Source organism: Cyclopterus lumpus, chromosome 20, assembly GCF_009769545.1.
Source record: "Cyclopterus lumpus isolate fCycLum1 chromosome 20, fCycLum1.pri, whole genome shotgun sequence".
Lineage (NCBI taxonomy): Eukaryota > Metazoa > Chordata > Actinopteri > Perciformes > Cyclopteridae > Cyclopterus > Cyclopterus lumpus.
In genome coordinates, this window is record NC_046985.1 from 8,871,017 (window position 1) to 8,896,157 (window position 25,141).

The following is a 25,141-nucleotide window of genomic DNA, read 5'->3' on the forward strand; positions in this document are numbered from 1 at the left end:
CAAATGCAGGTGACTTACATCGGGATCACCAATTTTTTAATTAATGTGTAAAGTACATTTTACTGCAGGTATAATGCTTAAACAAACAGACAAAAATAAAGATAATAAAGAAATCCACTAAAATACTTCAAAAATAAAGCTTGTTTTGAAAAAGATGAAACAAATTGGGTTTGATCTGCAAGTAATAGCTGCTGATATAATATACAAACATTTAAACAATGAACCACAACAAAATAATTGCCATCACATTTCACTGCATAACAATACATATGATATATGATGTGTATATGATAAAATCTAAAACTAAAAGTGGATCAGTTGCTACAGTATGTAGGCCGAATGTATACAAATGTTACAACACTCTATAGCTTATACATGTCTATAGTCCTGAGGATATTTAGCATCCTTTTATACAAAACATTTTTTAAATTTCAGCTGCTCAATAGGAATATATTTAAAATATAGTTAAAATCTTGTTGCAATTCCCTAATAGAATGAAAAGCAAGTGCTTTCCACTATCACTAAGATTATTAACATGAGAAAAAATGTATATAAATTGTTTTAAAAATATATAGAGATGAATTGGTTTGAACATTTGGGGATCACTCTCCATCAGCTGGCTTCACCAGCTCCTCGTCAGCTGCCACAGAGTCTGTGTCGGACACTTCTGCTCTGCTTTCTTCAGTCGCATGGGGTCGGCAGTAATCATTGGCTGACTGAGTCTTGTTCTCGTTCTGCTTTGTCAAGGCGGAAATGTCCAAAATGTCCAAAATGTCTGCTGCGTTCTGGTAGTCGCTGGATGTCTGGTCGGGCATGTTATGGTAGAGCTGAAAGAGGAAGGATAGAATACTGCTTTTAGATCAGAGACAATTTTAACATGTCTAAACAGCTGTGGAGGTGAGCAGGATAAAAACTCAAATAAACCATTTCTTCCCACAATGTGTGGACCATGCTCTACCTGCTCCTCTCGGTCTGTCAGCTGATCACACATAAAGGACACCAGTTTGGAGAAGGATGGCCGGTTGCTGGGATCCAGAGCCCAACACTTACACATCATCCCGTACCTAGAGAAGGAAGCCACAGAGATGAAATATTTTGGAAGATTCCCAGTCATCCATAATAACTACAAGTCAAAGTTCGCTGCACTGCTGTATTTGTTTTGAAGACAGTGGTGGAAGAAGTACTCAGATCATTTTCTTCAATGAAAGTACCAATACAACAATGTACAAATACTCCATTACAAGTACAATTCTGCATTCATAATCCTACTTGTAGTAAATGTACAGAAGCAATATCAGCTACATTTACTTATAGCTCCATAAATACTGTTAAGTGTCCCCTTTCATTGTGTTACAAATATGATGTTATTGGATAATTGGTACTTATGTATTAATATGTTAGAAAAATCAGTTGTCCTGGTGAAATGGGAGCTAGTTTAACTATTGTATATACAGTTAAATCACTAACAGTGGAAATACCCCATTCTTATCAAGGTCTGGCTACAATTAGGACAAAACAAATAGTTGTTTTAAGTAAACAAATTTACTTAAAACAACTCTGTTAGTCAAAATAAGTTATAACTTAAGTTGTTAACTAACTGTAGTGAAGTAAAAAGAGCAATATTTCATTCTGAACTATGGTGAAATAGAAGCATAATGTAGCAGAAAATAGTAACAGAAACATTAAAGTATGAGTACCTCAATATTGTAAAGTACAGCACTTTAAAGTTACTTTTTCAACACGACTTGAAAATGTTGCCCCTCATTGAAAAAAACTATATCAGCATGCATATTTAATATGCTGTCTCATGCCGTTTTTACTGCTTCCCTTCATTGTGATCATGACACATCGTACATGATTCTGTTAAATCCATAATGCATTGATGCATACAGACAGTCGACACCTACACAGACTCGTTGGCGTAGTACGGACAATCCATCTTGAATCCTCTTTCAATCATTGAATAGAACGTGTGATCCACCTTCATGCCCGGGTACGGAGTAACACCTGAGAGTTACACAGACAGAGTTGGCATTAATCAGTATAGGAATTGATTATATGCTTGTCTTTTAAATGTACCGAGAGCAGTCGCAAAGCCTACCAAGTGAGAAGATTTCCCAGAGCAGAATGCCATAAGCCCAGACGTCACTCTTCATGGTGTAGATCCCTTGGAAGGTGCTCTCTGGTGCCATCCACTTCACTGGCAAACGCACCTGAGAAGCCATGTGACCCGCATAATGTGTAAGACGTGCTCAGAAATATAGATTATAGCAACCATTGAAAGCTGTAATATAAAAGTCTCACACATTTCCTCTCACAACGTAGTTGGAGTCATTGTCGATGTCTCTGGCCAGTCCGAAGTCACCAATCTTCACCCACCGGCCCTTTGTCACTAACACGTTTCGAGCTGCCAGGTCTCGGTGGATACACTGTGGACAGGCAGGACCCCGTCATCAGATGCAGATTTTTTTCTAGATTAATTGATGGATTGTGGGGTCTATAAAATGTCATATAGTAATTTATAAAACCAAAGTTATTGTCTTCAAATAGTGTGTTTTGTCTGATTAATAATTATTATAGATTTACTATCCATGCAGGATGTAGTACAAAGAAGAGAGAGAAGCTAAAACTATAGGGACTGATTGCAATCTGCTGATTGGTAATCTGTTTAAAAATGACTAATCAGTCATCAAAATAGTTCCCTATGTTAATAGTGTGGGTTGAGAGATGTAAATGTAGAGCGTTTCCACAACGTGGACCTTTTCTTACATTCTTGGAGGAGAGGAACTCCATGCCGTTGGCCACTTGGAAGCCAAAGTGAGAAGGTCATCAAAGGTCAGGTTTGCAGGTCCTCTGTCTGCAAATCTGTCTGATCATCGGGGTCTTCGTGGATCATTGGGTCTGCAGATAAACTGGGATCAGTTAGGATCACCACACTCAGAGAGATCTGTTACTCTCTGCTTGGGCAACTGAAGGTGTTTATTATATCAATTTATTTGTCTGACAACATGCATGTTCTGATTTCAAGTATTTGTTCATCTTCAAAGCTGTCCATGTCACCAGAGTTGTCAGTAAGGAGAGCGATGTCCTCCTGCCCTCTGGTGGTAGAGCCGTACATGGGCACATAGTTATCCACTGCTGTGTCTAGCTCACTGAGAAAACACAAACGTGATGTTATTGTCAATGTAAAGTTAAACTTTCAAAAGAGTAATTTGACAAATATGCCAGCACTTATTTAGAATCTGGTCTTTATGTTTGAGCTCCCATTATTGCTAAACTATTCCCAATATTGCTCTTCCAACCCCTTGTTTCCCGTCGTTCCCACCCAGAGCGTTTCCTCGGCTGCAGGTTGTGGTAAAGGCTGCTGAAACGGTCCTTGTTGAACGCGTCGGTCACAGACTTGTGGTAGCGCTCTCTGTTCGTCTTTAGGTAGTTCAGTAGATCTCCATAGCAGCAGTACTGGAAAATTAGGTATATGGGTCCTGTAAAGGGAAACAAATAAGAAATCATGGCTAGATGTATATCATCCCATCTGACAAAAGCAGTTGTAACTGTACCCGAGTCTGTGCATGCTCCCAGCAGGTTAACAATGTTGGCATGGTGACCGATGTGAGTCAGCATCTTCAGCTCTGACATCAGCGCCTCCTTCTCCACCGTCTGGTGTTTCTCTGCGGCGTCAAATATCACGTCAGCTGCTGAAACGACCTCCATAAAAATGTTTTGCATTTTGATCATGTAATAAATAAATAAAACACTGACCTTTAAGCATCTTGACGGCCACCTGCTGGGAGACTCCAGGCTTGTTGATGCCGTAAGCTGTGGCCTGGACCACCATGCCAAAAGCCCCAGAGCCAAGTTCTGGACCTGGGAGGACGCAGAAACACAGCAAAGTAAACTTTATTGTCACATTGTGACAAACAGTAGGGCAGTGGTGGAATGCAACTACGAGCATTTACTTCTGTATTTAAGTGCAGTTTTAAGGTTCTTATACTATATTTGAGTATTTCAATTTCATGCTACTTCTATTCACATCTGTTTCACAACCAAATATGTTTTACATCTCTACATTTATTTGCAAGCTGTAGTAAATTTCCAGATAAAAAGCAATGCACTATTAAAAATTAAACTGGTGGTACCTAACTTTTTCTATTTTAGCTTGTGGTCTCTTGCAAAAAAGAAAGAAAGAAATGTATACTTCTCTGCATTTGACCCATCCTTAGTTATTAAGGAGCAGTGGGCTGCAGTGAATCGCCGGGGAGCAACTTGGGGTTTAGTGTTTTGCTCAAGGACACTTCGACATGTAACCAGAGTAAGTAAGTGTACAGTTGGTCACACTTCAGATGTTTATGAGTTGTTAGAGATTTCCCCTCTAATCTTCTCAAATGGTTTCATTTAAATACTGTAACTGTTCAAGGCCCAACAATGTCTCTCTCAAATTTGAAATAAAACATTTCTTTGAGATTGATCCAATCTTATGTAGCAGAACGTCTTCTTCATTCTTCTCCCATCAATCATCTTACAATAACGTGTGACCCTTTGAGGGTTAGTAAGGTAAACCCTTCCAACAACATGTGAGGTAGTTCAAACTAAAAGCTTCTCCTTGTCAGCTGCAACAGTAAAATGCTTCTAACACATCGATGCATCAGTATTAACAATCTATTTGTTTAACTCTGTCACAGTCTGCACAACTCCTTCTCTTTTCCTTTAAGTAAATTAAGCTGATAATACTTGTATACTAACTAGGATCTGAAATGCAGGGGTTTTACTTGTTATTAAGTATTTTCACAATGTTTCGCCCCTTTTACTTAAATAAAGGAATGGAGTACTTCTTCCACCACTGAAGTCTGGTATCATGTCTGATGCTGCGTGCAGATCGTACCCAGTTCCAGGTTCTCTCTGGGAAACTCCCATTTCAGGTCGTACCCAAAGTCCTTGAAGTTGATGTAGATGTAATCGTTGTCATTGGGTCCAACCATCTGGATGATCTGAAGCTGGGGCTGATACTGGGGTTTCTATTGGAAGCAAAGGGGTTGGCATCATGTCATCATGTGTGTTGTGTGTGTATGTTTGCCAATGTATAATACATACCTTCTTTTTGACAAAGTACATGAGCACCATGCTAACTATTGCCAAAGCCATAAGCAGAATCAAACTGCCTACTTTCAGCACCATCATGCTGCTGTTATCATAATTTGAAGAACCTAAAAACAGTGACGACAGATAGTTTCTAATGACAGGCATACAAATAATAATAAATTCATGGTTTTGATGTGAAATCAATCTCGCTACCTGTGGAGGCCTTGGGTGACGGTGTGTAGTATATTGAGTATTGGGTTTGGCACCAGGAGCCAACTGAGTTTGTCAGACAAAACCTTAAATGATGTCCATCCACTAGATCTCTGCTCAGAGAGCTCTTGATAGTCTTCTCACAGAAGACATCCGTATCTGTTTGAGAGGCATCTGGGATCTCCTCCCAGGAAGAGTCTGTTTCACAGATGCTATAATACAAAGAGTCGGCACTTGAGGAAGTCAGAATCTGTGTGTGCGTGTGTTTGTGTGTTTACAACAATACGCTACAATGAGCATACCTGTCATTAGACAAAGAACACGACATCCAGGTATAATTGGCTGGCACGAGACTTGCGGTCTCAAAGGTGAAGGTATTGGCCTTGTTAATCCTGAATTTGAACTTTGGTGTGTCTGAAACAAATTAAGAGGACAATATGCGTTGCAACATTTTAAATGTAACTGTAATGTAAGTTTGAAAAGTGATAGCATTGTGCAGAAGTTACCCAACATGTGTTCATCATTCCAGACGCACACAATAAATCTCTCTTACCTACAACACACACTGATATAGTCTTTGTTTCTATTTGTCCGCCAGCCTCCAAGTGTAATTTATAATCTCCTGATTTGAGTACATCACGTAGCTTCACAATCCTGAGAAGACAACATCCATTATGAAACCACCCAAAGGTCTTCAATAATAATAATAATAATAATAATAATAATAATAATAATATGATTACTAATTAATTATGAATATGAGCATTAATAAACAACTGTGCAACATTTTGAGGCGCTCAGCTCCAGAAACATTGCTTCATTCCTACCTGTGTTTTGTCACCCAATTGTCCCTGATGCATTTAGTCACGTTTTTATCAGGAGCTTCCCAGGAACAGCGCTGGAGCACAGGGTGGTAGGAAACCGTGGCCTGCAAACCGGAGCGGGATGCATTCTGAGCCGGTATGATCAGACTCTTATCCATCTGGACAGAGAGGAAACCCTCAGCTACGGAAACACAAGATTATAATTAGTGCATGCGCAAATTGTACAAACTGGAGTAAACTTTAGAGAAAACCATTGGTAAAAGTTGAAATAACTACACAACCAGAGAGAAAAAATAAAGTGAAATGCACTCTGCTAACCTTGGACGTGAACGTCAACAGACTTTGTTTTGTTGTTTGGACTCATGCAGGTGTATGTGCCACCGTGGTCCCCGTTAACTGACTCGATGAACAGGTAGGCCATCCGACTGCTTTTATGGCCATCACTTTTAATGCAAATCTGGGACAAAAATATAGTGTTGATGTGATTTGAGTGGGAAAGACAAACATAAAAAGGGAAATTACATTTATTTTTGATTTCAAAGAAAATCACAGTGATCTAAGCGTGAATTACTTTACCTCCTTCTTCACTGTAGAGGAGCAGGATAATATATTGGTGTTCATTATTTTGCTGCCATTCATCCACGCAAGTTGCAACCGATACTGTGATTTTATTCGGCAGCGCAGAAGTAAAGGCTGACCAGGGCTCACGGTGACCTTAGAAACCTCATCGTGTTTCATAAAGTCAGCGTCCAGGTCTGAAACACACGGTAGGGACTCAAGTCAATTACTTTTATAAACTGCAGTGAATAACTGTTTGTTAAATAAATCATTTCTAGAATGTATTTTTATGAATTTGTTGAAATATTGCATTACCATAGTCATAGACTTGAGAGCATTCTTGTCCTTCAGCGTTGGTAGCACAGCACAACACTCCACAGTGAGAATATTCACTACTGGATATTGTGCTAATTGCCATTACACTGTTTGCAGGAACATTGGTCCCATCATTGTTTCTGTTCACAAGGAGGATCATTGAGAAAATCATACCACTGGATACTAATATTTTTGTATGAAGTTAGTGTCAGTAGACTACATTGTTAACAGCGACACATCCTCATGAATCCTGCATGTGTAGAGGATCACATCTTACCCAGTCCATTTGAGTGTGGGCTTTGGGAAGCCCTCAGAGATGCATGTAAAATAAGGGGAACGCATTCTGCTATCCACTTTGTCCAGTGTCAGCTTTGGTTTTGTGGGACGTTCTAGAAAGAAAACAGCAAATTGTCAACATTTTATCAGCATCAAACAGTCCAGTGTTTGTTTGCTGTCTTGAGTCTTAGCATTGTTGTAAAGAGGTAATGAGACACGAGATAGAGCGCTGTCACTCACTCATCACTACATGCAGAGACACAGCCAGTGAGGACCTGGTCCCGTCGCTAATTTCACAGCTCAGCGTAAACTCCCCTGAATCGGTCTCAGAAAGCGGTGGTAGGACCATGGAGTTACTCCCATTTCTGATGGAGTTTCAAGAAAAACCCTCAGGTTAAATATATACACATAATACAACAAGGGGAAACACACCTACACACACACACATAGACATCCACTTACACTGTCAGTATTGGGTTTGCTCCTCTGATCCAGTGGCAAACAGGGAATTCAGAGAAGTGCTCCAGGGAGATGTTGAGTTTCTTACCAACACACACCTCTACGCTGACAGAACCAGATGCATTCAGGTAGTCAGCTGGCACAAAACATGCCACCTGAGAGACAAGATTCAGCATTTAATGATCCCGCAGTGTGTCGCAGATGTGGTTGCGTGATTAAGATTATGAAGTTTGCAAACTACGCTATATATATAAACTTTATAAACGAAAAAGGCTGACTTTTATACCAGTATAAGACGTATAACATTTACTATTCAATGTCTGTATTTTAATTATAAATCATCCAGAGGATCAAGTATACCAAGCTGAGTGGAATTCCATCCATGTCAAAAATAAAAAGGGTCTGCTTTTAAAAGGTATCATTTTTTCAAAGGTTATACTAAATAATGCATAAATGGACACACTTCAAACTGATGGGCAGAAATAAAACCAATAAATGTGTATGTGCTGTTTCCCTCTCTGGTGTTTCACAACCTCTTGTTGCTCTGCAGTTTTGTTTCTACATGATTCCAAGACAATCAAAGTATATTTGTTTAATCTGCTATATTGTCGATAGAAGACACTGTTTTGACATGAATGACAACAAATGATGTGCTAAAAAAAGCAAACAACAAATAACATTATCTTATATTATCCCATTATATTGTATTATCTGTAAAACTTGCCGTCTGAATGTACTGCACGTGTCACTAGTTTACATTCCCTGTACATTCAGTGGAGTTTACCAATAATTAATAGTTTCCCTTAACTCAGTAATGTTTCTGAAACATACAATAACTCAGAAATACTTATGTATATAATAACATAACAAGTGTTCAATTAAAACACAGTAAAGATCCCGACGGCTTTTACCTCATGACTGGGCACACAAGCCTGATTCTGCGCTGCAATGCCATCAGAGCAGTGAAGCTTGACAGCACACAGAAGAAAAACAACTAGAAAGACAGAACAATGTAACTTATTTTTAAATATCTGTGTGCTATCTGAATAGCCTGAGGCAATTAAAAAAATAAGTGTGTATTTTAAAGAGATGTACATGAGAAATGCAATCATACAAATAAGGAACTAACATTGTCATACAGGAAACTCAATTGCAGTTATACCCTTTATGTCGTTTATCATATTGGTTATACAGGATACATAATGTATAGACATTTGAAACCTGAAAACTTGTTCACTCATTTTGTTAATGCAGAGGCAGAAACATTCTAAGTTGTATTTGATATTTCCAACATGAGGAGCATGTTCCCTTTGTATGATTGATAAATAAAGTGTCAGCCTCTCAACAAAAGTTAGACACTTCTTATCTAAGGTTCCTCATCCTGTATTATTGAACTACAGCAGAATGTCAACAATTAACTGAACGTTTCACACTATACCATTTGATATTCGCCATAATTTAATCTTCAAAAATGCAAAATGAAGGTTATTATCCTACCATTATTTTAAAGATACAAGGCTAAAGAGTCTTAACATTTTTTATATTTATTGAATTAATAGCCTTAACATCTTTAAATCCTTTTTTTATTCACTCTGCCAACAACTCAGCCCAATGAACAGAGACTTGAAGTGGTCTGACTCACCCGCAATCATATTTCTCTGGCTTCGCATTGATTCTTTCTTTCTGTCAGTGTCACATACTCAAAGTCATTATAGGGTCGGACAGCGAAACTTTGATGTGAAAGATACGTGCGTGAACCTTTTAAGCAGAGGAAGTATCACGATGGCGTTGTCAGCCACGCCTGGCTGCAAAATGTGTCATCAAGATAGTAGGATAATCATAAATGTACAAGAAACTATTAATAATATCACAATATATATATGACGGGAGACAAAATAGCATACAAATACAATCATGTACATGTTGTTATAAAGTCGTACTTAACGTCCTTTTGGACTTCTGCAGAGAAACATTTACTTAACGTATATACACGTTTAAGTAAATTATGCTTAATTTATGATGATTTATGATGATTAAGCATCGATTTGACATTTTTACATATTTTCTTCAGATAAAATTGTCACGATTTTATATTCCTTACCGGATATAATTTCAAAGATGTTTAATTTAAATAAACATTTAAAAAAAGACTACATACTGCATATTATTGTTTTGTGCATATTTTAGTTTGTCCTAATGTTGTTTTCTCATGCATCCGTTTTCTTCGATGCAGCGAATATAACATTATATAAATCCAGTCAGTTGCTATAATTTAATATCTATTAATATGTCAATAATTTAACTAATTTGACACCAAGACGCATTGATGCTGAAAGACCTTTACCCCTTCATCTGCATATAATATTACACAATATTACTGTGCGGCAAATTCAATTTGGAGAAGGTAAACTCTGCCAAAGGCTGTACCCACAATGCAAAGCCATGCTATCAAGTCTGTAGCAGAAGCAGCCTGGCTGCGAGCAGAAAAACAACAACAGGCTACTTTACGAAGAAGGCAGCTGCATGGATAGCGACAACAACGACGACCAGGATTTCACGCATGCAAAGATATTTTCTCAAACCCAAATGCATCTTAGCCTTATAATGTGAGTACTGTAGGGTTTTGAGTGTTCTCCACCAGCTGAAGTGATATTAATCCGCTCCTTTAAGGGGACACTGTGTGCAGGCTAGCCGGCTGGCTCGCGAGCTATCTGCGTCTCTCTATGTTTGAGTGTCTTCCGGCAGCAGCGGTGGCGGCAGCAGCGGTGCCATGAACAGTGGACTCCCAGCCTCAGCTGCTCCGCTTGGGGGTGCCGGAATACCCAATGTCAAGGTGAAGTTTTGCCGATATTACGCGAAAGACAAAACCTGTTTTTATGGAGAAGAGTGCCAGTTTCTGCACGAAGATCCGTCCATGTCGAGCCTGCCGCTGCACGGTGGCGGGAGCCCCGTACCGTTGTCGATGGCCGGAGGTGGCGGGACCCCAGCGGTGTATTCCCTCGGCGGCTCTGTAGCGGCCTGTCCGGGAAGCGCGGGCACCGGTGTGTCCAAGAAAAGTGAAACAATGGGTCCCGCAGGCGCATCTCTAGATGGGCAGCTGTTAACAAGTGAGTAACAAGGCCTCACACGGGGGGCTGACTCTGACTTTACTTTTGGGCCTTGTTGGGCTTTGTTAAAATCTAGCCCGAGGATTAATTCGAGGCCTCGTCACCCCAAAACAACGTGGGTTACATTTTACCTGCCAGACATTACCCACAGCCTCCACGGTGCAGCCAGCACGCGTTGTGCTCGTTGGTGGTCTCGTGGATAACGTTAGCTTTGCTTTCTGGTGGTAAAGTGGTAGGTTATGTGTTGTGACAACATGTAACAGGAGCCATGCTGCTGCAGCTCGGAGGAGGAGGAGGAGGAGGAGGAGGCGGAGGCCTGCTGTTTCTATGACAGCTGTGAGGGAACAAGTCTACAGCCAGCTAGTGGAGCTATACTAGCTTCAAACTGACCGCTTCAATTAACTTTAATGCGCGTGGCGTTGCCGTTTATGAGGAGTTATGCGTTTTAGTACGCGCGCCCTTTTCTTTAAGCTCAGTTAAATATTTGAAGTGAAGTGTAGTATCACTTGTTAAATGCAGTTTTAGTTTACTGTTTGCTAACATTAGCGTAGCCACGTTAGCTGCTCATTGGTTTAGCATTGTGTTGTGGTGGCTTCACAACGTAAACAAACCGCAACTTTAATCCACATGCAACTCAAAAGTTAATGACGTCATCTTTAACCTGGAAACGAGAAAACCACTAACGTTGATGTTGGGAAAAAGTTTGTTAAATGATACTCGGTGGATGTCGCTCTGTGGGAAACTTGAATTGTGTCTCACACTGAAATGTTGGTTGTTGAACTACTTTTACATCCGTTTGTGGATTAGCAAGCATGCAGTATAACTGACATGCACATGCATTAATAACCTTAATGGTTTCTGTTGAACATAATTATATCTCTCGCTGTTATTAGTTTTTGCTCAACTTTGACTTCTGTCATCCACAGTCCCAGGGATGGAGGGTGCAACCCTGAGTGATGCCAATCTAACCAACTCTTACTTCAGCAGCAGCTTTATTGGGGTCAATGGGTTTGGAAGCCCAGCAGAGACTAAATACTCAATGATGCAGGTACAAAAGGGAAGCTGTAGATTCAAGTCAGTGTGAACATGGAGCGAAAAACTGCTTTAAAAATGAATGTCAATATGTTCATAGTGCTGTTGTAGGTCCTCATGTAAACTGAGGCACTACAATAGTTGTTGAATTTGTCTGCTTGTATTTATTTATTATATAGTTAATGTTTTATTTAAATTCACACCTTCTATCATAACACAAGGATTTTTGCTGCTAACTTGATAACAAACATTTATGCACGTTAGAGTGTCTTATGTAACGCTTCTGTTCTCTTTAGCGAATGACTACCAGCAGCAGCTCTCCCAGCCTCAACGATGGTGCCAAGAACTTCAGCCACAGCACTCATGGTAAGACTCAGTGCTCAGCGGAGCAGTACTCATCCATTGAATATTGAAACGGCCACTGCTCAACCCTTACACTTTTTGGTCTTCGCAGAACCAGTGAACTCTCCGACATCCTCACTGTTCAGTGATTTTGGTGCTCTTAATATTTCCCAAAGGAGAAAGGTGAGCACACAAGCATCTTATCCAAATCAGTGAAGTGCTTTTAAAATGATGTACTGTTCTTTTTTATGAGTATGTAGTTGAGACTTAACTTGGATAAGTTTGATTTCCAGCCTTGTCTTTATTGCCTCCAACAGGAGTGGTAGATTTAATGTAAACTTTTGCATGTTTTTTTTGTGGCACCAGACTCCTAACCCGGCAGCAAGTGAGTTCATCCCTAAGGGAGCTCCACGTATGCCCACTATGGTTCAGTCCCCTGTCCAGGCCTTCCCCTCGCCTCTCTTCCCACATCCTGGCCTCAGCAGCTCCACAGCTGCTGCCCTCGCTCCTGGTGAGGGTTTTTACAGCATCAACGACAGAGAAACCACCCCATTATATCTGCTTTGCTTTACTTTCTATATGGATTTGTTTTCCATCTTTGGCTCTGAAATTTTTTAGTTCAGCAAGTTTGTGAACATTCTTTTGTGTGTAGCACAACTGTTGAAACAAAAGCAGACTATCTCTGTCTCCAATTTTAGGCATGTCTCTTTCTGCGGGATCTTCTCCTCTCCACTCCCCAAAAATTACACCGCACACCTCACCTGCTCCACGTCGGCGCAGTCACACACCAAACCCTGCCAACTTCATGGTGCCAACAACTGCAGCTGATCAGGGTCCTCATATGATCCAGAAAGAAACTGTAGGGGGGACGACCTACTTCTACACGGACAACACTCCGGCACCAATGGCTGGGATGGTATGTGCTGCACATAGCGTGCTAATCTGTATTTTAGTTAATAAATACTAAAGTTGGGAATATACTAGACTTACTTTGTAATTCCTAACTAAACACAAAGATGCAGCATCACATCATGACATTTGCAAAATTGGATTGTAAACCAGGACACTGCATTCAAATCTGTCTGCATTTAAACCATTATCTAATCTGAGGTTCTTTTGAGAAGCAAGAGCTTTGGCCTCTAAATTGCTGCACATGACCCAACACTTAAGTCTTTGAGCTGCCGTCAGGGCACATACTGAAAATCCACACTCAATGCGACTAACATGTTATAATTTGGCTTCAGATGACATTTTGTTTCCTTCTTACCACTTCATTAAAGTCCTGATTTAGAGTTTCGTTCCATCATATCCTGATATTCATTTGCGTAGCTGTGAACTAATAGTTAGGGGGGAAATTACTCTGATCTCACTGATTTTCATTTCTCAATAAATAGGAAGCTGTGTTTTTTGGTTTCATCGCAGGTGTTTCCTACATACCATATCTATCCCCCCACTGCGCCCCATGTGGCTTACATGCAGCCAAAAGCTAATGCCCCGTCCTTCTTCATGGCGGATGAACTCCGACAGGTATTTTCCACTCGCCCATCTCCCTTTTCACTAAATATTTCCCACGTCATCATCTCGAGAAGTGATGTCAGATGTGATGCACTCTTATTTGTCTTCCAGGAGTTGATAAACAGACATCTGATAACCATGGCCCAGATTGACCACTCGGAGAACCCAGGTACAGGGTCTTCTGTCACAACAAAGGGTTCTTATTGATTCAAGAATTTCCCTTGCCAAAATATTTTTTGCACTTCACAAAAAATGTGCTTTGTTTTGATCAACACAATTGTTATGTAAAGTATAAGTAAGCAAACCTGCATTGCTCACTTAAACAAATGTGGAGTTTATTTCCTCATATGAGTGTGGAAGGTTGTTGACACATGTTTTTGGTCTCTGAGGTTTTTGGTACACAACAATGGGCTAAAATTGTGAATTTTTTGAAAAATTACATTACGGTATATTGTGTGAAAACAAATCATATTTGTAATGTATAATCTAGTGCCGGTTTAGTATCGGTCAAAACAAATAATTGTTCATGACTTCAAGTTGTTGGATCGGTTTTTGATTTTGTGTTATTATTTTTTTCTTCTGAAACTATGTCTGTCTTTGGCAGATGTACCCTCTGAGGTCGACAGCTACCACAGCCTGTTCCCGCTCGAGGCCGTCCCTCCACCAAACCGCATGCAGAAGACCAGCAACTTCAACTACATCACCTCCTGCTACAAGGCTGTCAACAGCAAGGATGACCTGCCTTACTGCCTGAGGAGGATACACGGTAATAAATATGTTGATGTGAAATGTTCTTCCAAAGTAGCATAACACATGTCACACAACCAAATTAGCCAATGTCAGGAAATATGTAATGGTCTATGTAATGTTTTTATTTAGTAACTAAAGAAAAACGAGCTGCGAGGAAAAAAAACAATGCTATTGGGGAGAAATCAACAATTTATTTTCCCTCGACAGAGAAAATAATACCTTCCTGTTGAACAAATAAAAACAAAACAAACTTCATTAGAGCTCTTATTTGTCCTTTTTAATTATGATGAGCAATGCAGGACACGTGTGATGATATATATATATATATATATATATATATATATATATATATATATATATAATTTTTTTTTTAATTGCCTATATTGTATGCCGTGTATCTTTTAAAATGTCTCCAGGTTTCCGCCTTGTTAACACCAAGTGTATGATGCTGGTGGACATGTGGAAGAAAATTCAGCACTCAAACGCCGTAACACTGAGAGAGGTCTTCACCACGAAGGCCTTTGGAGACCACTGTGAGTGTTTTGGGTTTATTTTTTTTTACATACAGGACTTTTTTGTTTTTGTGTCTTCTGGATATAGTAATGTTTGACATAATCCAGACCTACACGCTCCAAAATGTTATGCCATTTTAGCCCAAAAATGCTAAAATATTGGTCTCGTTGTTTTCTGCAGTGTTGCGTTCAGGCTCTATTGAATTAATATTTGTAACCAAAGTTTTGCTTTCTTTGCCCTCAAAAGTCAGTAGTACTGATGAAGTACCCAATTGGCTGATAGACAGTCTGTGCTGTTGGCAGACGAGCCGGTCACTAGGATTACTCTGAGCAGCATGTATGGAAATTAATCAAAATATAAAAAGGGTCTCATTTTGATCAGCAGCCGATCAATCGGTGAATCTGTAGAAAAGAGCAAAGTGGCATTATTTAGATTGTTTAAACTATGTATAGCTGTTGGACTAACTCTTTCTCGTATGTCTCTGTTTGTCCTAGCGTTGGTGTTCTCCTATGACTTCCATGCGGGTGCAGAAACCATGTTCAGCAGACACTTCAATGACCCAGCAGCAGATTCCTACTTTACCAAGAGAAAGTGGGGTGAGTTGGTCTTCCCACCCTTCCACCTTCACAATGACATGGCGCCAGCATCACCTCAGAAGCCCATCTTCACCCCTCTGCATCAAACATTTTTAGTTTGTTAATGAGGTTTGCTAATGAGGTCATCAACTTTGGTCTATTTTGGTGTTTGTTTTAAGGGTTGCTGGGCCGGCAGTTGTGCTCACATCTGGTGTTTGATGGTTTAGTGGTATACACAGAACAACTCAGATTACTGTAAATAAAGACATATTTCCCATGAATTTTAGAGGCCTTGAACTACTCTTGTGGATGTCTTGAGGCTTCAAAGAGATTCAAGTGTTTGGAGTTTGTGAAGTTTCCTTGTTTGACAGTTAGCATGTGTGTGTCTGTGTGATTGAGACGTGGGAACCTAAAGGAAACTGTGGCTGAAACTGATCCTAGGGCAGGTGCTGTCAGGTCTACAGGAATGCAGACCGAGGAAGCAAAACCATTTCAAGCCTGGCCTTTTGTCCAGTCTATATCAAAACACTGATAACAAACGATAATGTATGAATTGTACCGTATGGTTGTGATCAGACTTACAGAATATTACAGGCAAGGCGCAGTTTTGAACCGATGGTAAACAGGATTTCTGCGAACAGTGAGCTGAATTTCAAGAAGTGAAAAGGAAATTATTTTTATCATCATATCATTTTCTTTAGCAATGTCAAAAAGCCCTGAGATCAATATTTTCCATTGCGAGGACTTCAGTTGGATACCATTGTTAAGTGAATGTATTTGGGTTTTTGGACTGTAAGCAATTTGAGGACGTCATGGGTATTTTTCAAATTCTTTTCTAACATACAAATGTTTTTTATGTTCTAGATAGTAATCAGCAGATTAGGTTAGTTGTGATTTAGGTTAGATTAACTGAAAATGATGTCTCTTACTGACATTACAACTGCGAGTGACAGTTTATCCTGAAGATAAGAAGGCCAAGGAAGTTGATGACAGTTTGAGGTTTACTTTGAGTGTCTAGCCCTGCAGGCTGCATGTGTGTGATAATTCATGTCTCTATGTGCAGGACAACACGAACCTCCCCCGCCACGGCAGCATGCAGGTTTGCTCCCTGAGTCTCTGATCTGGGCCTACATTGTCCAGCTCAGCTCGGCCCTGCGCACCATCCACACTGCCGGCCTGGCCTGCCGTGTCATGGACCCCAGCAAGATTCTTATCACTGGCAAGACAAGGTACACACGCACATAAATGCCTCTTCATTCAGCATGGGGAGATGAATATGGCTGACAAGAGCCTGTCTCTTATAGCCATCAATAGTGGTTTACGGAACAGCACACATTTCAATGTTCACTGTGAATGCATTAATAGCGGAAGAGTATTTTCAGTTCGGTTTCACAACCATGTGGTTGTGCACACTCGATACACTCAGACATGCACATAAACTATTGATGATAATGGTCTCTTGTCTCTGCAGGTTGCGATTGAACTGTGTCGGGGTGTTTGATGTCTTAACTTTTGACAACAGCCAGACCAATCATCTTGCCCTAATGCCACAGTACCAGGTACTTTCTATGATGTAATTTGTGGTCAATTACACATGAATATACATAAAAGAAGTGCTAAGTGTGAGTTGTATCATCTATTTTGATTGAAGAAGAATGTCTAGGTAAGCACTTTTTTCAAAACGGAAATTTTATCATTCACATGTGCATTTCTGTGATGTGTGTTTATGTTTTGTAGCAAGCAGACCTTGTGTCGCTGGGAAAGGTGGTGCTGGCCTTGGCATGTAACTCATTGGCTGGTATTCAAAGGGAGAACCTGCAGAAGGCCATGGAGCTGGTGTCTATCAACTACTCTTCAGACCTCAAGAACCTCATTCTGTAAGAGAGGGTGCAGCATGTGTTTATCCTTGAACTCTCAAAATAGAATCATAACACGGGTTCAGAAACACTGGCTGAGGATACAACAAATATATTATTCAGTATATTTTGAGACACTTTAAGTGCTTACAGCGTTCGGATATACTATCTAGGTAAATGCAAGGTGTGACAAATCCAGACTAGCCTATCAGACCAAGCTGGAATCTGGTTAGCTAGTAACCTTTGCTGTCGACATATATTTTTGAAAGGATTTTAGGTCTCAAACTTAGTCTATAGTCAGCCTATTAAAATGAGTCTGAAACTGCCAAATACAAATATATGATCTGTCAAGTTTTAAGTTTTTACATTATTGCCTTTTCTACATGAGTCGAGCAGCATTTGAATACCCAGAAAAAGGCTGCGACTCGAGTTTTGGCATCAAAAGTGTTTGAGTGAGTTTCCTCACACACTCGTTGAAGAGCTCGTTTCCGGCCTTTCCAACTCACCTGAAAACTGATGTTTTTGTGCACATGCAGGTATCTGCTGACTGAACAATCTCGCCTGCGCAGCGTCAATGACATTATGCCGATGATTGGAGCTCGATTCTACACACAACTGGATGCGTCGCAGATGAGGAACGATGTCATTGAGGAGGATCTGGCCAAGGTATGGGAAGGGCGCTGCCTTTTTGTTAAACACCAACGGAGAGTTTGTGTCTCACCAGGCACGCAGCAGAAAGTATGTATTAGTATGCATGATTTTAGTCGTGATATTCTTGGCTGGTGGCCGGAAATAGGCCATTGGTTTAGTGAGCTAAGAGGGAAGTTGTGTGCACACAGGAAGTTGTATGGTATATTGTAGGCTTCACAGTCTCGCCTTGAATTTAGTCTCACTTTGTTAGTGTGAATATGTGAAACAACCGACCCTCGCCCATCCCCAACTTCCTCTTAGCACCCTCACTTTGTGCAAACAATTTCCATATTTGTATTGGTGTTTTTACCTCCTAACGGTAAAATATGTCTGTTTCTGCTTTAATTAGATGTCCATCAGGTCTCACAAGATGTCGGCTACAAAAGTTCAGAGAACAACTGATGATTAGAACAAGGAAATACAAGTCTGCAGTAATAAAGTGGACTTGAAAAATAGAGTCTTCTGGCTAAACCTGCCTGTGATCTGCTGATATCTGTGCTGATGGTGTAAGCGTTTCTGGTTTATCAGACCATCTCTGCATAATGTCAGCTGAATGTGTGTCTGCACACAGAATAGTAGCTGTGTTTTTGTTTGCCTGGTGAGCCTTTTTGTTGCCAAAAAAACTTTTGAAACTCAAAAACACGTAATTTTTTTTAAAACACAAACATCCGCACGAAGACCAAGAAGAACGCAATGTCTTTGTTTTTGATCTCTTATCAGTCCTGAATATAACTGGTTCGTACCATGAAGCAGGGTTTCATAAATGTTGTGTGGCCGACACAATGGCATTATGGCTTAATTTTTGGGGTTCAATTATATATATAGGATTGTACTTTTTTTGACTTTTTCAAACATTTTGATTTGAGCAAGAATAATAAAAGATCGGCACAGCATGCAAAGTTGTCATAGTTATACAAATTAAACAAATACAGATTATCCAAGATGCTTTAAGTAAGTAGAGTACAAACACTCAATTTAATAATCACTTGCAGCTCAGATTGAGCAGGAGAGTCGATTCTTGCTGTTTGTGTTTCTTTATCAGTCAGATATCTGCAACTTAGCAGGTAGAAACAGACTAAACAAACTAGAATCTGCACACTTTTCAACCAAGTCTTGTCTTCATGTCTCAGATTGATGAGCAGAAGCTTTTCATGTTTTGGACCATAGTCCGCTAATGTAACCATCAAATACACTACTTTTTGACTGAAAATAATAATCTTTGTGCATAATGTGATAACTCGATTCATCATGAACCCCTACTCTGAAATATAAAAACATGAAATAGATTAAGATGTAAGTCATTTCAAGGCAGCAGAGTTTTATACACATGCTTTCTGTCCATTTAATATCTCCTCACTAAAAACATGTAATTGTTTTGCAATGCACCAAACTCAAAGTGTTGTTGGCAATGTGGAAGGGACTAAAGATGCAGACGCTGTTCTAAAAAGCAAGGGGATCTAACATTTTCCTTTAGAAATCCAATGTTGGTAAACTAGTTTCCGTAAGTCGAGAGCAACTGGTATTATAATAATAATTTTCACTTTGCCCAACAGTGCAGAAACAGATTTGACAGAGTGAGACAGGCAGAGAGGAGAAAGAGAAAGGAGAGGCAGGAGTAAATTATATCTGCAGAGGTAAAAGGTGAGCTACAACTTGTTGACAATAATCTGATATGCTGTCAAAAACAGCAAGTAAGCAGTAAGTAGTTATGTGGTAGCTCATTTTACAATATTACAGCAGCTGACATTTTTTATTCATCAGTGATGCTGTAGCTGGTGATTGCTGTCTTGAATTTCTTTGAATTAATAATCTGTAGAAACTAGATGCATTTAGAAGAAAATGCAGCTTCTTCTGGTTGACTTTTAGTAAGGAGGAAGTGTCTTGTGGAACTTGTGAGCGTCCAGCACCATGTATGGAAACAAAGTGTAGCAACCGAGGTTTCAGTTTCTGACATGGTTCCCTTCAGGGATGAGTTGTATCGTTATTTTAAAGAGGTCCATTATAAGGAGGAATTGTGATGTACGTTTATTACAATCAGAAAGGTTTGTACATTCATTAACATAGAAGTGTTACAATGTGTAAGATATAGCCAGACTTTTAGTTATAAAGATTCTAAAATTGAACTAAGGTTATCAACAGAATGAGAAGAGGTTAGAGTTGAAGTTATGTCAAAGACATCCATGTATTGTATTGCAGATATCTACTGACATTAGCATGCTAACCAGCTGTCGCCGGCCCTTCCTGTTTTGTAATACCACTTTCACCTCAAGAGGTGATGTGAGTCACTGGAGCACCGGTCTGCTCCGAGGGCTTGTCAATCATGTTGAAGGTTCGGGGTCCGTGTGCATTTTGATAGTTTGTTTAGGAGGCTGGCGGCTCTGTGAAATGGACCTTCAGTTAGTGGTTAGCTGTAGAAACTCCCAGTGTTGGAGTTTGTGCTGGATGAATTTGAGTTGCTACAGCTCCTCTAACTGAAGGTCTCGCAGTACAGCCCCAGGCCACACGCAAACATTATAATGTTAATAGTTTTTATTTTGACTGGCTCTCAAAAACATCCCTAATATGCTTAAAATGTGCTAAAAGCTCAATTGTATCTTACTAGCTCCGGCTGCAGAATATATTCCTCACTTGGGCCCAGATTCCAAGTCTGTTACTTCAAGTTTTTATTTTATTTTCAGTCTGAAGAAAATTCAATTCAATCGTTGCATATGTTCAGGTACATATTATACATTTGATCGGCTTTTGAAAGACTTTACGCATTTTAGGAGCAGTTGGCTGCTGTGAAGCACCAGGAGAGAAACTTGGCGTTCCGTTTCTCGCTCAAGGACACTTTGACATGCGGACCGTAGGAGCTGGCAATTAAACGGGCAACCTTGTGATTTAAAGGATGACCCACTCTGCCCACTGAACCACCTCTAGCATTAAGTCTGTGATTCACCCTCATTCAATTTCACCAGTATCCGCTCTGCGCAACGGCTCAAAGACTTAGTTGAGGGATGCTGACTCCATTTTTCTGTAAATATTTTAAACTCCTTAAACCCTGGTAGGCGGTTACAGCACATGCAATGTTTGTTTTAATAGATATCCTTTTCCCTCCTCTTATCTCCTGTCGGCCTTCTCCTACCAACTGTCCCATTAAGGCATACATTTCCAAAAATATATTTAAAACAAGATGGTGAATATCAATTCCTTTATTTGCAGGAGGTGCAAAACGGTCGTCTCTTCCGCCTGTTGGCCAAACTGGGCACCATCAACGAGCGACCAGAGTAAGTAACACTTTGATTTGTGATTGCGTTACTACTCTGTGACCTTGTGTTACTACTCTGTGACCTTGTGTTACTACTCTGTGACCTTGTGTTGTCGGTCTCAGGTTTCAGAAAGACCCGACATGGTCAGAGACGGGCGACCGTTACCTGTTGAAGCTTTTCCGGGATCACCTGTTTCACCAGGTGACGGAAGCTGGGACGCCCTGGATCGACCTCAGCCACATTGTCTCCTGCCTCAACAAAGTCAGTGGGCTTTCTTCTCTTTTGTTTTTTTATTTGATCATTTTTCCATTTGAAAGAACTGTTGTTTAATGTGATATGCATCGAAAGTGGCTTCTTCTTTATGCGTCGCATGCGCTGACTTAAAAGACGCATGCATTTGCTAATTGCAGAACAGAGAGAGTAGAAGTATGTATGTTATCGGTGGTATTTGGTTAGCAGGTGGTCATAGGTAGGAGCAGTGGAAACTTTAATTTCTCTGCACTTTGAACTAGTTTATCAGGTCATTTTAGTATTTAAAAAAAAATCTCAAATATGACAACCGTCTTAACTTTGTCATTGAAAAAGTGAGTTTCCTTTTGAAAAAGATATCCTCACGTGAGTTGCTGTAACGAATGTTTGGCTGTTTTTTGTTTGAGAAATGACATTAGTCATGTCACTAATTGGTTAATAAACTACGGGTTGCAGCTCTACTTAAAATCCGTAAAAATGTTTTAGTTACATATTCTTACAAAATATGAGCGTTTCTTACTGTGTCCTCCTGCGTTGACACAGCTGGACGCTGGCGTTCCTGAGAAGATCAGCCTGGTGTCGCGGGATGAGAAAAGCGTCCTGGTCGTGACCTACTCGGACCTGAAGCGTTGCTTCGACAGTACCTTCCAGGAGCTGCACGGTGCAGCCTCCGGCTCTCTGTAGCGCCCTCTTCGGGCCCGGGATGGGACTGCCTGTACCTGGAGCAAACTATTGCACTGCAGCGGAGGACCAGTCTCATTGAGATGACATCAACATGGCGAAGGCAGCGGGGCAGGGCTTCGTGAACCTCAGTCACATACACTGACTATGTCCACCAGGAAGGCTTTTTCTAAAGTGTATTTTTTTTAGTTTTCCTAAACCCCGCAGCTGAAAATCGTAAAATAAACAGGACAAAAAACACAAACGGACAAAAACGGAAACTGTGACGAACGAGTACGATGACATTTTTTTAGATTTGGGAAACAAACAAGAAAAAACCACGAGGTTTTGAACTTTTTTCTGGCTTTTATTGTTTGTTTCTACATTTGGGGTTTATTTTTCTGAGGAGGATGCACTAAGATTTTAATTTTTTTGTTAATTTTTTGTTATTTTTATCAATATGTGTGAGTGGCCTACAGGGTGTACAGAGAGCTAACGTCACACAGAAACATAAATACCAGAGCAGGTAAAACAAAAGAACAACCATACAATGAAATCCAGCTTTCTATTGACTTCTATCCTCCAGCTGGAGACCACACCCCTTCATTCTTGACGCACTAGGAGACGGGACACACCACTCGAGGCTCTCATTAGACCGGGACGGCACCTGTTTCATGAAATGGGTCTGCCCACCTTTGCCTTGGTTGTTAGTTTTCCCTAAGAAAGGACAAACCACTTGGGTGAATGAGAAGGGTTTCTAAAACTGGAAAAATCTATGGATTTTGGACATTTTAGTTCAGGACCTTGCGGAACATCAGGCACGTGGGTGGATGGGCTACCATGGACTTGGTTTCACGATTGTGGGGGTAAAATGTTTTTTTTTGTTTAGCACTGAGAAAGGGGTGTCTTCTGATGCCATTTACCAAGTGTTTGTTATATATGCAGCAACCACCTTTGATTAATGGACGCTTTCGTGACATGAACTGCTCAAGGAGGGGTCATCTTGGTATGGCTGTCTAGCACTTGGTTGGAGCCCGTGGGTGGGGCTTCTGTTGAGGTGGAGCCACAGCTGCCTCTTTGTGGAATGTCCTTATTTTGTCCCCCACCCGTCCTCCTGCCCCAAAGTCCCCTTCCTGTCCCTCTCTTACTCCTTCTTTCTGCTTTTTATCCCAATCACCACTTCCCAACAGGGGGTCTAGGCCACTCTACATTTGAGTAAAAAAAGTGACACTTTTGGAGATTCTTTCGAGCTCCGTTTTCTCTTTGCTCGGATATTGTGCAGGAATGCATGATGGGAACTGGGAGGGAAATTTATTTTTGCCTCAATTCAACTTTATTATTCTGTGGACCAATTCCAGCAAGAGTTTAGGGAAAGGGGAAGGGGTGGAGGACAACGGAGAGAACAGGGCAACGACGGCTATGTTTTATTTGACTTTTAAGGCTCATGAAATACAAACGTGGTGGAGACAAAACGGTGGTGCTGGCTGCTGCACTCACTTGGGTGGCTTTGATTTCTCTCAGGATGACCAACAGCTGGAGGGGCCCAATGATTGAATGTGTTTGGCTGTCATTGGTCGCCCCCCTGTCCAGTCAGACAGATGATCTACAGTGGAGTGGGTGGGCCGTCTTCAGGTGCAGGTTTTAGGAAGTTAGTGGCACCATGGAGATCATGGTGTGAGGGATATCATGTTGTCCTTAAGTACGGTTCATATTCCGTTGACGATTTGAATCTCTGACTCAACTTAAATGTATAAATTTGGTGCAAACCTGCTTCACTCTGATAAAGAGATAAAGCTCTGTATAATTACTGTTTTTGATTCCTCTGCCTTATTCTACTTCTCAGTAGCTTTTGACAAGTGTGCACAAGCAAAAGACTAGAAAACGGGTCTCGTGTATTAAGCGCAGTGTCGTATAAGAGACGAATCAAGGGTAAAGGCATAAACCAGATCAATGTCTTGGCTTTTACATAGACTTTTCAAAGGTTTAATGGAAGTGGATGATCTGTACTTTGGGGTAACACACCTGCAGAGAGCTGGCTGTGTTAGATCATGTCCTACTTCCTCTGTTGTAGTGAAATGAACAGACAAAAACATATTTGAATGTGGTGCTTTAGAAAACCCTCGAAACACACACAGAGAAGCACACCTGCCCCCCAACTCGGTCCACACAATGTCAGTTCTCATATCACTATCTTCCACATCATAACACACACACACACACACTCCGGTTGATATTAGTAATGACCTTCTTCTCCCCCACACCAACAGACCTACAATCACCATCTTAGTATGTTTTATGCTCCTCTTGTGTTCATTGTCTCAAATTTTGCAATATTTGTGTGTACAGCAGTATTTTAATAAAGAATACCAAACTGACAGATGCAGGATAGCGTCTTGTTTTGCTATTCGGTACATTCAATATTTTAAAATGTGTTTATAGAAACATAAAACTGGGTTATAATTACACTCTTCAATGATTGATAGTCTTTTTAAAAATTCCAGCAAATAGAATACAGTTCACCAGAACATGTTTAAATGTAGTCATTGCTCACCTATCACATAGTGCGATGGCTTTATCATCTTTATCTGTATATTCTCTTTCACTTAGACCGCATTTTAAAGGGGTTAACATACAATCTAGATATGAAAACCATGTAAATGCAGTCAAGTGCTGATTTCACACAGATTGCATGTGAACACCAGGTTTCAGGATGCATACCTGCTAAGTGAAAAAAGAAAGTGGGTTAGATGCAGTTATTGTAGTGGATGTATCACTTGATTTTATGTTTTGTGGGGCTGCATTTGATTAATGATACTTCTGCTGCAATCATTTGGTCTATATTCTGAAAAAGGATAAAACATTTCTTCAAACGTCTTGATTTTGTTT

General features: G+C 40.3%; 2 protein-coding genes across 5 annotated transcripts; one reads left to right on the plus strand and one right to left on the minus strand.

Moving 5' to 3' along the window:
- Positions 1–10,152, minus strand: flt3 (fms related receptor tyrosine kinase 3). Its single transcript, XM_034560391.1, is given in 26 exon segments — positions 1–827; positions 959–1,064; positions 1,908–2,007; positions 2,102–2,213; positions 2,307–2,429; positions 2,770–2,819; positions 2,822–2,842; positions 2,845–2,901; positions 3,061–3,152; positions 3,326–3,482; positions 3,558–3,668; positions 3,760–3,864; positions 4,880–5,012; positions 5,089–5,201; positions 5,290–5,498; positions 5,589–5,700; positions 5,840–5,940; positions 6,114–6,291; positions 6,429–6,567; positions 6,687–6,865; positions 6,984–7,123; positions 7,261–7,372; positions 7,500–7,624; positions 7,722–7,873; positions 8,630–8,712; positions 9,361–10,152. Coding segments are annotated over 26 exon segments (3,063 nt in total). The 5' UTR covers positions 9,389–10,152; the 3' UTR covers positions 1–602.
- Positions 10,144–24,630, plus strand: pan3 (poly(A) specific ribonuclease subunit PAN3). 4 transcript variants are annotated; one of them, XM_034560393.1, is made up of 19 exons: positions 10,144–10,324; positions 10,464–10,825; positions 11,752–11,873; positions 12,154–12,223; positions 12,312–12,382; positions 12,566–12,710; positions 12,898–13,115; positions 13,622–13,726; positions 13,826–13,883; positions 14,319–14,480; positions 14,881–14,997; positions 15,472–15,573; positions 16,616–16,781; positions 17,024–17,111; positions 17,290–17,429; positions 17,945–18,074; positions 21,300–21,364; positions 21,469–21,607; positions 22,139–24,630. In XM_034560393.1, the coding sequence occupies exons 1-19, from the start codon at positions 10,242–10,244 to the stop codon at positions 22,277–22,279; spliced, it is 2,484 nt and encodes an 827-aa protein (XP_034416284.1). In that variant the 5' UTR covers positions 10,144–10,241; the 3' UTR covers positions 22,280–24,630. The 4 variants fall into 4 exon arrangements, with proteins under 4 accessions (XP_034416284.1, XP_034416285.1, XP_034416286.1 ...); XM_034560394.1 differs by having other exon boundaries at positions 10,467–10,825; positions 22,139–24,628; XM_034560395.1 differs by having other exon boundaries at positions 10,208–10,324; positions 10,389–10,825; positions 22,139–24,629.
- Positions 24,631–25,141: the final 511 nt, after the last annotated feature.

Coding starts and splice junctions, on each gene's coding strand:
- pan3 (XM_034560393.1), top strand. CDS start 10,242: ATGGATAGCGACAACAACGACGACCAGGATTTCACGCATGCAAAGATA. Junction 13,116..13,621: donor CGGCACCAATGGCTGGGATG/GTATGTGCTGCA, acceptor GTTTCATCGCAG/GTGTTTCCTACATACCATAT. Junction 13,727..13,825: donor TGGCGGATGAACTCCGACAG/GTATTTTCCACT, acceptor TTTGTCTTCCAG/GAGTTGATAAACAGACATCT.